The sequence below is a fragment of the Syngnathus floridae genome, chromosome 6 (assembly GCF_059516105.1).
Source record: "Syngnathus floridae isolate MCC-2025c chromosome 6, RoL_Sflo_1.0, whole genome shotgun sequence".
NCBI lineage: Eukaryota > Metazoa > Chordata > Actinopteri > Syngnathiformes > Syngnathidae > Syngnathus > Syngnathus floridae.
The window spans coordinates 10,038,887-10,053,461 of record NC_142418.1 but is presented as its reverse complement, the minus strand read 5'-3'; the positions used below and the strand labels follow the sequence as shown (position 1 = coordinate 10,053,461).

Genomic DNA, 14,575 nt, shown 5'->3' with positions numbered 1-14,575 from the left:
TGACATTGTCACCGTAGTACAGTGAAAACTGCTCAATGCCACCAAAGTTTTTGAAAACGCTGGCCTAGAAGCCAAACAAAACTTGGAGTTCAAACTATTGTCATGTATGGCATCAATTCATTTGCCAAGCTCAGGCAACTGAATAATTTACTCTTGTGCCGATTCTTCAGCTATTTTGCGTTTTTGTGATGCCAAATCAGAAAACATGATGACAAACATAAATTGTAGTACTGAAAATGCAAACTGGCTGTTTAGTTGACATAATACACATTATTAGAGCGCAAACGCATACACAAATGAATTTCACAATTCAGATATGTAATTTGCACGTAGCTTGTTCAACCTCATATGATAATGAACAAAGAAGCCTGTCAAGAATTTCTTTCCAGTTCCTGCTCCCTGCTCATGTTCAAAATGTATAGTAGATTAATTTTGCTGTATACTGTATGACAGGAACATTACAATTTTGCTTAAAATGCTGACTTTACGGTTACGGTCTCTATGATGGCAACAGATTGTCATATTTATGCTTATTCTATATTAAATAGGACATGTTTACATGTTAATACTGTCACAATAATAATAATAATAATAATTAATAATAATATTCATGCTTATTTTATATTAAATAGGATTATTTTACATGTTAATACTGTCACAACAATAACAATAATAATAATAATAATAATAATGGTCTTTGTGGTGTCAAATTATATTATACAGACTGTTGTTGTATTTTCATACATGATATGGTTAAAATATATATCCAGGACCATTGCAATGCAACTAATACAGAATTGCACACTATTCTGAGTTATCTGAGCTGATACTTTGAAGAAAAGTATTGGCTGTGATGTTATTTTATGCAATTAAGAATTACTTTTAAGCTACTATTACACCCCCTGCAATTTAGACCAACCACGAAGCTATAAAAAATAAAATGTTCAATGAATTCACCTTGAAATTGATCATGATTGTAAAGGCTTTTCTTTTTGTCCTGCTCACCTACTACCTCTCATTAGATGGTTTACCTAATTTAAAAAATGGCATATATGAGAGTACTGATCAGAGATGAGTGCTACCAAAATGAAGGTGGAGAGCTGCAATAAGGGCAACCGCATCAGGTAATTGGCAGGAGTACAGAAGATTATCAACTGGCACCACCCCTTAACGATTCACTTCCTTACAGCGCCATTAGCCAGACCAGCTTGTTGTGTGATGAGCAACAGAATGTTAATGTGTGATGAGACAAGGAGATGGAGAGGAGGAGAAAGGAGATGACGGCAGGGAGGGGTACTGTAGGAGGGGGGCTGTAAAGGCGGAACAAACCGGTGTGCGCGGCTACATGCTGTAAACTGCTCGCCCGCACTGCAGATTATTAACTCTTAGCCTACCGAGAGATGCTTCCAGACAAGGTGGGTGAATTTGATCTATTTGCTCTTCACAGGCATATACCGAGATGTACACTTTGGACGCAGTGTGTTTTACTGTGGCATCATGTGGTGAGCATCTTTTGAGAGCGCGCGCGGAAGCGCCTCTCATGCTCACACACAAAGAAAGAGATTACACACACACACACACACGGCTAGTCGATGCACTTTTATATTTTGTAGCTGCATTCCTTTATACTGTTCGTGCATTTCACCTGGACCTGACATGTAGTGAGATGCATTTACCACCATCATCAACTAATGGGGTTTAAGCCAATTACAATATAGTTATTATTATTTATAGACAACGCAAGAGTGTTTCTTTTCCTCGGTTTGTACCCACATGGACGCTGTATTTTTTCCAGTGTATAATCCCGAGGACAAGTGTCATTGCCATGTGCACTCAAAGTTCCTCGGTCTTTGCTCACAGTCATACTCTGCTGATTGAAAGGATTTGCTTGTTGTTTGGGTGAAGTAGTGAACATCCAGAAGGATATGAGTAAGGGATTTCCCTATCCAAGCATGCAAAGCGTTATCCAACTGTCGGACGTAATCTGACAAACCGGACTGGAGCATTGCCAAACAGCTCTGAGACACAAGTGATTAAAATGTCACGCTGCCCCTTTAAATCGAAATTAAACAAAGTTATTACTTGGGTGCTTGGACCTCACACAGCATTTAGGGTGTGGACAAAGTTATGTTGGCAAAGGGGGCATCCAGCAGCACTATGCAGAGGAGAGTCCCAAGTGTGTCATCTCTAAACCATTAAAGGCACTTACCCTCCCGCAAAGACAAATGGGATCAGCTTCAAATATGAGCTCATTTTGCAAAAAAAAAACAAAGATCATAGTGAGAGAGGGTAGGACAAGGACGGGCTGCCACACAAAAGACATTCGCACAACCTTGAGGAGACTCTGCAGTGCTTTCAAAAATGCATGAACATCATGTAAGCATGAATGCACTTGCACATCTCGTATACTAAAATTCTTCTCCCATGTTGTTTGACAGACGACATGACCAACAGGCGGTCAGGCCAGCGTGGTGGTACCAAGTGGTAAATAAATAAGATATTGAGCATTCTCCAAAACTATATTAATTGTGATCTTTTTTTTTAAATTTAGCTTTCTTAGTCTTCTTTTTCTCTAATTTGACACACAGGTGAAAAGTCCATGCTTGTTATGCTGTTTTGTTGTCTTTCAGGAAGGTGGCGAGGAAGGAATCTCTTTACCAGCTCTTTCAAAATCTCAAGGACACATCCTAAATTAAGGCTAAATTCACATTGTGTGTGAACTGAAGCAAGCGCTGCAGTGCGATGACAAAATGAAGAGATGCAAGCTGAAAAAGGAGCGAAAATAGTGCACTCCTGAACATTGGCTTTAACATGGAACTGCTTTGAGACGGAGGAGCAAAATCACATTTTAAGATAAAGCAAGAATCATACAACAGAACCCAATCCTTTCCCATATATGGCGAACGAGGCTCAAGTTGCCCACAAATTGTTGTGTGGATCTGCACCAGCCTGTGTTATTTAAGTTCACATGCAAGAGTATGGTCACCCTTGGAACAAAGACTGGCTTGTAGTGTGTCTCGCTTCTTTCCCAGATGCAGAACATCCTTGATCAAAACTTAGACATGGCTACAGCTCTACTCGCTGGTGAGAAGCTGAAGGAGCTCATCCTTCCTGGCTCGTCGCAAGATGAAAGGGGCAGCGCCTTGGCCAGTCTAATGGTACAGCTCAAACTGGAGCTGCCTTTTGATCGTGTTGTGACGATCGGGACGGTGATCATCCCTATCCTGTTGGTCACCCTCGTCTTCACCCGAAACTTTGCAGGTGAGCAAGACTGAATGTCATGGATTGGAGTGATGTTTGGTCACTGCTGAGTCAGGCCTATTGAAGAATACATGATGCATATTGTCGGCTACCTTGGGTTCATTTTTGTTGGAATACCTTTGGGCAACATTAATTAATTTCATTCGAATTGGCACAAGGTAATATGTCTTGTAATGAGCACGTTTGCCTCAAAGTCAAGAGGTTTGGGTTTCGGATCTCAGGTCAAGCCTCCCTGTGTGGAGTTTGCATGTTTTCAGCCTTCTCTAGCTCGCTGGCACGATGGGTGTCTTCATAGTCACCTGACTGGTGTCCAGCTCAGAGTTATGAGCTTTCTAGAATTGTGTTTCCTAACATTTATTGAGCTAAGGAATTTATTTATTACGAAATCCAAAGCCCAAGTGTCAGGTTTTTTTCGTCTCTGCACACGTAGCAAATGTTATTTTTCCGGCAGGGTTCATTCAAGGTCACAAAGACACTCGCCAACAGTTTTCACGGACACTGATGAGGACAGGTGGTGTAGAAAACGGACAGATACAATGACGTAAAAGTAGAACGACAGAGAATCTCAGTTATTGAATTTTTTTTTAAGTGTTGCTTACGTTCTTTTCTGTTCTCAGAGGAGTCCATCTACTGTTACACACCACACAACTTCACTCGAGACCAGGCACTGTACGCAAGGGGCTACTGCTGGACGGAGCTGCGTGATGCTGCACCTGGTGTGGAGTCTCACCTCTGGCCTTCACTTTTTGAGCACAAATTTCTACCTTACGCCCTTCTGGCCTTCGCTGGTATCATGTACATCCCCGCACTTGGCTGGGAGTTTCTCGCTTCTACTCGGCTCACGTCAGAGCTCAATTTCCTGCTTCAGGAGATTGATAACTGCTATCATAGAGCTGCTGAGGGGCGTGCCCCAAAGATCGAGAAGCAGATTCAATCCAAAGGACCTGGCATCACTGAGCGGGAGAGGAGAGAGATCATAGAGAATGCAGAGAAAGAGAAGAGTCCTGAGCAAAACCTCTTTGAGAAATATTTAGAAAGGCGAGGCCAAAGTAACTTTTTGGCCAAGATTTACTTGGCACGCCACCTGGCTATCATCTGCCTCAGCTCCATCCCCATTTCCTACCTGAGCGCCTACTATGCCCGACAAAGACAGAACGAATTTACCTGTGCTCTTGGTGAGCCCCCAGACATTAGCAGCTATTCAGAGCTCAAGCTTCGGGTCAACTGTAAGTTGCCTGCTGTGCAGCTGCAACGAATCATGGCAGCAGTGGATATCGCTCTGCTCTGCACTATGAACCTTATTATCCTGCTTAATTTGCTGCATTTATTTGTGGTGCGGAAGTCCAACTTTGTATTTGACAAGTTGCATAAAGTGGGCATCAAGACGCGACGCCGTTGGCAGAAGTCTCAATTCTGCGACATCAACATCCTGGCCATGTTCTGCAATGAGAACAGAGACCACATCAAGTCCCTCAACAGGCTGGACTTCATCACTAATGAGAGCGACCTCATGTATGATAACGTGGTTCGGCAACTGTTGGCTGCTCTTGCACAGTCCAACCATGATGCAACACCCACTGTGAGGGACTCTGGGATCCAAACAATAGATCCAAACATGGATCCCTCTGATCTTAGAGTGGGAGAGATGCCTTCAGAGCCACTTGTCATCAAACGACCTCGCAAGAAGATCAAATGGATCCCAACCTCCAATCCTCTTCCGCAGTCTTTCAAAGTAAGTTGGGAAGCATGACTTTTGCAAATAGGGATTCAAATAGAACTTAGCAAAATGTCAATGCTGCTTTTTGTTGTTAATGATTGTTGTTTTTCCCCTGTGAAGGAACCTCTAACTTTGACACGTTTGGAAAATAATGCCAAGCCTGAAAAACCAAAACAGCTCAGAAGAAAGACGGTAGCAGACAGTTTCATTGCACCGCTTCTGGACACCAAGAGCACACAGTATCCTGTAGCAAAAGGTATTCCAACTTTGTTCAGATTTTTTTACATTCGTATGCATTTTCATAGTCAAGTAGATTAGTGGTTTAGCAAGTCTGCCCCACAGTTGAGAAGTTCTGGGTTTGATTGTTGGATAGGGCCCTATAATTTGTTACTTTGGGCTAGGATTTCCCTTCTCTGTACATCCCACTAAGATTGGTTTCCTGCTAGAAGAGATTAAGAGGGCTGCTGAGAGTGAGTCACATCGGCGTAATTTATCTATAGAACAGAAGGAGACAGATCATTGAAATGCTGTATCCCTGAGTAGTACATTTCTGAGATCTTATCTGAGTCTCAATGTCCTTGTAGATTTAAGTGGGATGGAGAAAAAGCACGCTCGCAACCTCTCTTTGGATGTTCATCCATACATGCTGACCATTCGTAAACCAAAGGTGGAGATCACAACCACAGACCCTCTTCCCTCAGAGCACAACTTGGATACTGTATACCTTGAAGGCACACACACTATTGTTCATGTTTCTAATGGAATTACAGGTAAGTTTCTTCAGGTCACTTTGTTCAGATAATAATAGAACATAATGTAGCTACAACCTCAGGATGTGAAGTAAGACTTAAACCGGGTGTTCGAAGCCCATGTGCAGTTGGGCAGCACCCTGTCTGTAGCATCATGTAAGCCAGGGGTGTGAAACTCATTTTTGTTGCGGGCCTCATTGTAGTCATAGTTTCCTGCGGAGGGCCATTATGACTGTCAACCCAAATAAATGTATGAACGCCTCATATTATATACAATGTAAGCTACAAAACAAACAATTCAATTTCAAATCAGACTAGTGTAAATTTATAGTTTAAAAAGAAGATTTTTAAAAGTGGACAATTTGCAATTTTAGTAATGACATGAATTTGATGCAAATATGTCTTTGCGGGCCACATAAAATGCTGTGGCGGGCCGTATCTGGACCCCGGGCCTTGAGTTTGACACCTGTGATGTAAGCGGTATAGAAAATGGATCGATGGAGGGCCTTGGTTCAAAGAACTGAAGTGAACGGTCCTGCTCGTGTGGCGTCAAATCCAATTCAGTGTTCTACTTATAGATAGTCTGCGTGTAGTCTACTTTCGAGCCTCTGAGCCTTCCCATGCACATCCTAGAAATGCTAAAATACAATAATTAATTTTCTAAATTGTGTACAAAGGATACATAGCTGGTCAATATATATATATATTTTTTGAGAGCAGAGTTCATTTATGCTAAATATTATATTGCATTTGTTTACCAGAGAACAAGGTTTGCTCTCCAGCATCCACCACCACTGCCTTTTCGACGGTGACCCTGCCTACCAGCACATACGTAAATGGTGGTAGCCCCAACCCACCATCCAGTGAGGATCCCCTCAGTCCCAAACCCTCTCCGCCTCCAAGAGAGCCCGTCACACAGGTGGAGAATCTTGAGTCTCAGCCACCAACACTGACCAGAGCCCCAACACACCAGCTGCTGAGTATTCATCATACTCTCTTTGAGGAAGAAGAAGATGAGGAAAACCGTAGAGACAGGCTGGCAGGACGACCTGGGGAACTCATTGCTGCAGGGGAATGTTAAAGGAAGAGAGAAATTCTGATGGATTTCCTCCCTGATTCTGTTCTAGTCGACACAGTTCTCAGCACACATGACCACTTGGTCAATCACGTCTGTCTACTCTCATGAGGTCACACACTTCTATGCTGGCTCCTTAGAGTGTGGTAGAACTGTACAGCTGAATTGACAATGGGACAAATTTGTGTATGTGGTGATGTTGAGCAGAGTATTACTGTAGGAAACGATGTCGCGTTCATATCTCAGGATGACTGTGTACAATTCATCACTCACCAATGAAACCAGCAGTGATCAAATTCAACAGGGTGCTACAGAGCAGGGATGAAACAGTTGGAATGATCAGATGAATGAATATAAAGGGTGAGTGATATTTCTTTAAACAATTATAGGGTCTGCAAAGAGGACTGCATTTGTCTTTAAAAGAAATAGTCAAATTAATATATATCGCTTTGTCCCTTTATTACAATAGCCAAGTAGACAGGTAGTTCATGCAATACAGTCTTCAATCTGCAGAAGTAATTATGCAAAAGATCACAATATATTTGTGGCAATAATGAATGCGCTTACCACATCATTTGCCACAGTAGATTATAGGTACATCATATGGTACATGCATACTAGACACTGTATATGACAATGTGTTTGTGAAGTGTGACGCTGTAAAGTACATCATGGCTTTGTCATTGACATTTCTTCACAAATAAGGATTGCGTTTGGGCACTTGTTGCAAGTACATTATATTTGCACGCCATCAATGATAGTTCATATTGTAATGAGGAACAGCAAACTGCACAACAAGGGATAATCAGAGGAACTTTTGCAAACTTATTGATGCAAGTTGAGTGTGTAGGTGTATTTAAACAGAAATTACTGAAAGATTAATGTAGTTCAGTCACTGGGACAATTGTTTGCTTACTTCTAGCAGGAATGATATGAAGTGGGCAGGGGGGGAGTCAATGTTTCATGTCATATTTCATTGTGTTTCTTCAATGCATACTTTTTCACTAACAATCATCATATCACTAAGACCAAGAAGTAGAGAATAATTGAAGTTTCACTTGTAATTTGTAGTAGTATAGCAAAGTACCAGTAAGCCTACATTATAGCACTTTACATCAAGTACGAGAGAAAAAAGCCTCATATATAGTACATGTTTATCACAAGAACAAGAGTACACATAGAAGACATAAAGCCAGCTTTTAACTCATTCATACTTTTGTGAAAATAAGTTATCAATTTGATCAATCTCATGATTGGAACTGAAAAGCACTTTAATTATTAAGACTCGTTGCACAAATGTACCAAGTTCAAAAGTCACTGCTGCCATGTGTGCAATTTAGCCTACATAAAGACTGTGGTACGGAATAAATAACATGGTGGGTGTTAATGATAGTGGTCATGTGGAGAAGTAATCACTTTGGTGACTGTCAAATGCTAGAAAGAAAACAAATTAAAGTAAAACGACTGACTAATCACGTTGCATGTTGGTGATCCATAAAATACTACGTTTCCCATAATGCATTGTACCCGACAACATAGGCAGACACTGCTACGATAGTGTGGACAAGATCCTTGATTTGTTCAGTAAGTGCATTTTGTTTGTCTAATCTGTCTTGCAGTAATAGTTATTGTATCGGTAATTACTTGTGTTTAGGTAACTACTTGTCTGTTTTCTTTGAATAACTTAACACTTCAGACTTTAGCATACCATCTGGTGTTAGCCTGTCAGTTTCATCATTCTGTTACTGAAACCCAAAAAAATGCTGAGTGTTAAGCTAGCGTACAACTGCTGTTCGTTTTGCTACCTCCGGGTTTTGAGCTGATTATATTGTTGGCGTGTGCATCATTATTTCAGTAAATCGCAGGTTCCCCTTTTCGTAACATTTTCAAAATGAGTCAAATCATTCCATCGCTGACTGTTAGCAGTGTGCACACGTCAACATTGCTGTCGTTCAACAGTAAAGCGACGTCAACAGGCAGGCTTAGCTGATACTGATATCTTAATTAAGTTTGACATTTTGTTAGAAATATAATTTTGCTATCTTGTCACGGACAGCTTGAAGAGCTTCGAGTATGGACGAAGACAACAATCCTGAGGTTTGTGTTTTTTGTTAGGTGTTTCTTGCCAAGCTAACACTATTTACACTTTAAGTGTTAACTGTAAAACGGATGCTAATAATGTGCTAACAGCATTTATTAAAAGAAAACGAAAAAGAATGACAATTTTAAAAAACTCCCCACAGTTGTCAAACTGGAAAAACTTGTCACTACTCGAGTTCTATTTAGTAGATTTAAATTCTCTTAACTTAATTGTCACAGGACGAGTCTGTTGGACTTTCGGAGGATCCTTCAGAAGAGGCACCACCAATTCTCCCTCCTGGACTTTGTAAGATTTGACTTTTTAACCTCCCTAAGTTGCCATCAGTGATTGCTGGTTTGTATTATTTTATTTGTTGAATGTCTTGTTGAGATGTTTAATGAGGATGGTACTGTCGATAAATTAAATGAAAATATGACCACGCGTAAAGGCTTACTTTCTGTCGTTAATAACTGTCAGTGATCTTTTTTTTCCAGCCGACAGTGAAGCAATGGAACTGCTTTGGCAATATCGAGCCCGGCGTCGCCAGACATCGCCTGAGCTACCAGAGACAGTGACCCGTCTTGCTTCCCCTGATGGCAGCCTTCTGTACTTGGTGGGAACTGCCCACTTCAGTGACAGCAGCAAAAGAGATGTGACTTCGGTGAGCCTGTTTTACTATGAGACTTTGCGAGCCATCATTTTCTTTGTTTCGTTCTGTGTTTATTTCCTCTGTCAGTGTACATTTCAATTCTTTTCTCTTGGTTTGTCTGTATTGTTTCTTCCACTGCCACAGACAATCCGTGCTGTGCAACCAGATGTGGTTGTGGTAGAGTTGTGCCAGTACAGAGTGTCCATGCTGAAGATGGATGAGAATACATTGCTGAAGGAAGCCAAAGAGATAAACCTTGATAAGGTCCAGCAGGCCATCAAACAGGTGAGACTTCATGGTAAAGCAGCTTTTGTGAAAAGCACTGTCAAATGAAGGAGACGTATCAATTGAATTTGTTTCTGTGTTTGTCAGAATGGCGTGATGTCTGGCCTGATGCAGATTCTCCTGCTCAAAGTTTCCGCTCACATCACTGAGCAGCTCGGCATGGCTCCTGGTGGCGAGTTCAGGGAAGCCTTCAAAGAGGTGTCATTTTTTTCACACACACTAAACTTTATTGATTTTGATCTCCCTCCCGATGCATCTTGTCCTTTTTTATTGTATTTTTTTACACAGGCTGGACATGTGCCATTTTGTAAGTTTCATCTTGGAGACAGGCCCATACCTGTGACGTTCAAAAGGGCCATTGCTGCCCTCAGCCTGTGGCAGAAGGCCCGTCTCGCTTGGGGTCTTTGCTTTCTGTCGGACCCAATCAGGTGCCTTACACATTATTTCCTTTTTTTTAATGTAGAAATAATAGAGATGAAATATTCATTATTTGTTGGTTTTGGTGTTGTTTGAATTTCATGTTATGTTATTATACCAGGTAACCCTTGTTATTGAGCTGTTATAGTAAATGTTGGTAAATGCAGTCTAAATGTGTGAACTAAATGAAACAGATTTTTGAAAGCTTGTATAGATTATATCAAGCCATACTTGTTCCCCTACAGTTCCCCTTTTCTTTTTGTCACTGAACCACAAAACTGTACATGATCAAGAATACTACCATCAGTATGTCACACTGAGCTTGTCATGCTGTGCTTTGTGCCACATTTCAGCAAAGAAGATGTAGAGAAATGCAAACAGAAGGACCTGCTTGAACAGACCATGTCAGAGATGATAGGAGAGTTTCCTGCTCTTCACCAGACCATAGTGGCTGAGAGAGACATCTACCTCACGCACACACTGCGCCAGGCTACACGCTGTGTGGAGGCTCCTCCTAATGCCCAGAGTAGGTGTTGCATTGCGCAATTAGCATGCATGTTTGGTGGTCTCTACACAGGGGTGTGCAGAGACTGTTGGAGGATGATCATTTGTGGTCACAAAATAGTTATTGGTGACATTGAACTAGGTATAATGTGGGACCAAAACAATTTCTTTCATAGTTGGCCAGATTGGTAAGCAAATTGAGAGTTCTTTTCCTAGAAACTACGATATAATGTTATCTTCTCTCGGTTCTTTTATCTTCAATGCTCGCTATGCTAATATATTACCAGGAGGCTGCATCCTTAGTTTAACTATTTAATGTGTGTCAGAAAGATCGATTACAGAGCTGTGAAGCCTTTCCTGCGAGATTGCGGAAGAAGGTCTAACCCCCACCTCCAGGATTGCTACTCTTATACTCCAGGTCGCCAAGCTACAAGGGTGTGACTCTACCTAGCCTATGTGATAATATGTGACCTTGTGGTAATGTACTGTATGTGCAAAGAGTGTCAGAGAAGGGTCACAGCAAGTTAACGGCATAGCTCAAGCTATCTATCTAATCACAGTATGTGCCAAAGAGGCCTATTCTAACAATGTGGAGGTTGAGGCTAAAGGTATGGTAAGACTGATTTCCCTTTCAGGCTGGGAATAAGCAACAAAAGCAATCTGAATAAACTTAGCATCTCAGGCTATAGATGACAACAGAATAACAAAAGACTTGCCATAAGGGCACCAAGCATTTCACATTTAAAAAAAAAAAAAAACGTTTCCACTTTTGTCTCTGTCATACTTCATGATCAAATTGTCTCTTTGATTGGACTAAGAAACACTTATCAAATATGCCCTTGATGAGACTAAAGTCAATATTGTATTATTAACGTATCATTCAACTATATCATTTCATATTGTTTGAGTTCAAGAACGTGTTATCTTGTACACTCTTGCAGAAGTGCCTGCTGTTGTGGTGGGAGTTGTTGGAATGGGTCACGTGCCTGGCATTGAAAGAAACTGGGATAAGCATCTCAACGTCAGTGAAATTATGAGGTATGTTTATTTTTTCATTAAGTAATAGTGGGTAATGATGTCCCATATTTTCTCTTTTTGCATTTTCTATTTCTGCATGATCTTTTTGCTTGCACAATCTATTTGTTTGGGTTCATCACAAAGATTCCATTCGTTTGATTCCATTTCACCAATTCATGTCATATGACATGGTGGACAGGCAAACATTCTTGAGCTTTTGTTTTTACGTGATGCATGGCAGAAAATACAGGGGAAAATAATCAGCTCTTTCTGCCAATAGAATTCTAATGTGAATCACCTTATTTGTCTTCCGCTTCTGCAGTGTTGCACCCCCATCTCAGTTTGGCTGGGTTTTGCACTCTGTAGTCAAAGGTGTCATGATGGCTATGCTGGGGTATGTCTGCTACCGCGCTGGAAGAAGTTTACATCGAGCCATGATGTCTTCATCTGCTGTTCGATCTATTGTGGACAATCTACGACCATCTACTGCTTGACCCTCACAGGTCAGCTGAAAGCCATCACTGACTAATGCAACACTTGATTCATGAAAACAGTGCATCTTTTACCTATGGCCTTAAAAGGAGGTGCGGCTGAAAGGAAGTGTTGCTCAGCCAACAAGGACCTCAGGGGGACACCCACATTTCACTCACTGTGGAGCCCCAACGGACATTGTATGGCCTTACGCCAAAGAAATCTACACAATTGTTTTGACATTTTGTGGAAAGGCTTTATGATCTAAGGTATGAAAATACTAATAGTGTTTGTAATGCTTCGAGGCTTATTTTTTTCGAGACTTAAGAACATTTTACGTTTTATTTAGTCAAATCCACAAGGAATCATCTTGATAAACGCTCTGGCAATATTTCCATATGATTTACTCCTTTTCTTTCTACATTATTTTTCGGTTGGCAATCATACAGCTAAGCCTCGATTTTTACGCGCTTCAATTCTATGCAACTTTGTGTCTAACGCTGTTTGGTCATGGATCCCAATTATTTTATCCCATTTTAAATGGACGGTATTGTAGAAATTGCTGTGCAAAAAGAGGCAGTTTCTACTTTTGACTACGCAACTGCGTGTCGTTTATTCCTTTTCTCCTTCCTTGTTCCTCAGTAACATTGCGGTGCAAAACTCCCGCTATCTCTCTTAAAGGGATCGCAGCAATAACATAAAGGTTGTACATTAGCACAATGGAACAAACTCACCGGCATCAAATAGATGTTCATAAAAAGACTTCTTAAAATTTTAAAAATATCGTTGTAATTTTCACCCAGAACAATGATGTTATTCCCCAAATGCAAACACTTGTATCTTAGTATTTCCCTACTGCAATTTCTCGATACACTTGTATGCATGGCTTTGAATTTTTTTCCCTTTCCAAGACTTTCTAAATAACACGCTTTTGAGGTTCACGTGATTCCCAAATTCTGGAACCCAAAGTCTGTGTAGAATCAAGGCTTAGCTGTAAATAGTACCAAAAAATGCAATGGCAACCAGTTCAGGGTGTAACCCGCCTACTGAATTGATGGATGAATGGGAATAACAGTGAAGGCTAATGCCAAATAGAAAAATAATTTAATGACCTAATTGGTTTTTTTGTTTGTTTCTTTTACAGTGGATTGTGATTAAATTCTTACCAACTCTATTATTTACTTGGGATGTATTTGTAGACTTTAGTTGGCCTAACAAGTTTTCCATGTTCACAGTCCTGCCTCTGGTAAAAAGTGCCTCTCAATGCATCAGGAAGTGTATATGCATTTAAACATACTGTATTACCCTCAAATGGTCAGTGCAAATTTATAAAGTTCTATGGGCATATTTTGTAAATAGTTATTTTAAACCTAGCCTTTCAATATATGATTAATTGATTTCAGTCAAATTAATACCATGGCACCTAGATTCAGTGAAGGCTTATGTTTCTCAGGGTGAGTAATGTATTAATAATAATATTCATCAATGTCATCCTTACTACAAACCTGCAGAACTTTTATTTGCCCAGATTTTAGCATCAATCAATTGGACATCAGTCTCTGGTTAAGGTTAATCAATGACTGATTTTTGTGTGTGCAGGAAGCAATCTTTAAATCAATGCCATCCTTATAAACCTACAGGACTTTAATTTGCCCAGATTTTAGCATCAGTCAATTGGACCTCTATCTCTGGTTAAGGGTAATTGATGACTGATTTTTCCGTATGCAGGAAGTCATCTTTAAATCCCAAAATAAATAAAATTCATGTCACCAGCTCTTTGTACTGACTGCTTATCCCCTTCCAGTTGTAATTGTCTTTAAATGTGTTAAAATTTCAGTACTGTACAATCGCTTCTCTGTAGACTGCAAACTCTGGCTTCCATATCTGTTTGGGCTGCCATTGGATAATTTGAACTTGATATCGAATAAACTAAAGGTCTTAAGATAATTTCATGGTCTCACAGTTGCAAACCTGCATGTTCCTATTTAATTTGCCCACCGCTTGAATTACGGCCAAGTTGAAAAAACAACAACCCCAAAGCGTAATGCTACCACCGTCATGCACTTGTGTAGACGTATCTTTTGGAATCATAGCAAAAAAGAAAAAAAATCAAATCGACGACACTGCAACGTTATGTTAATGTACATTAAGCAATAAAATGTCAGATCTTTGTCTGTCATGTCCTCTCACTAAAAACACGTCAAAATTCCTCTCATCTGCTGTAGTTTACGTCCCCCAAAGATTCGCGTCTCTCGCTTCCGTTCAGTTAAAAGCAAATAAAAATAATTCATAAATAATAAATTATTTCTAACAGAAACCTTTTAATCCACAGGATTGTAACGTTAACTGC

The 14,575-nt window shown here is 40.4% G+C and overlaps 2 protein-coding genes across 2 annotated transcripts; both read left to right on the top strand.

The window, feature by feature from the left end:
* Positions 1-1,205: 1,205 nt before the first annotated feature.
* panx2 (pannexin 2) lies at positions 1,206-8,274 on the top strand. Its single transcript, XM_088379604.1, has 7 exons — positions 1,206-1,415; positions 2,439-2,484; positions 2,631-3,261; positions 3,879-4,993; positions 5,099-5,234; positions 5,563-5,748; positions 6,489-8,274. The coding sequence occupies exons 3-7, from the start codon at positions 3,033-3,035 to the stop codon at positions 6,806-6,808; spliced, it is 1,986 nt and encodes a 661-aa protein (XP_088235730.1). The 5' UTR covers positions 1,206-1,415; positions 2,439-2,484; positions 2,631-3,032; the 3' UTR covers positions 6,809-8,274.
* A 5-nt stretch (positions 8,275-8,279) lies between these two features.
* trabd (TraB domain containing) lies at positions 8,280-14,172 on the top strand. The gene is made up of 10 exons (XM_088379605.1): positions 8,280-8,386; positions 8,859-8,899; positions 9,122-9,188; positions 9,377-9,543; positions 9,676-9,816; positions 9,904-10,014; positions 10,105-10,244; positions 10,587-10,759; positions 11,679-11,775; positions 12,077-14,172. Exons 2-10 carry the CDS (start codon positions 8,876-8,878, stop codon positions 12,246-12,248), a joined length of 1,092 nt encoding a protein of 363 aa, XP_088235731.1. The 5' UTR covers positions 8,280-8,386; positions 8,859-8,875; the 3' UTR covers positions 12,249-14,172.
* The last annotated feature ends 403 nt before the right edge of the window (positions 14,173-14,575 follow it).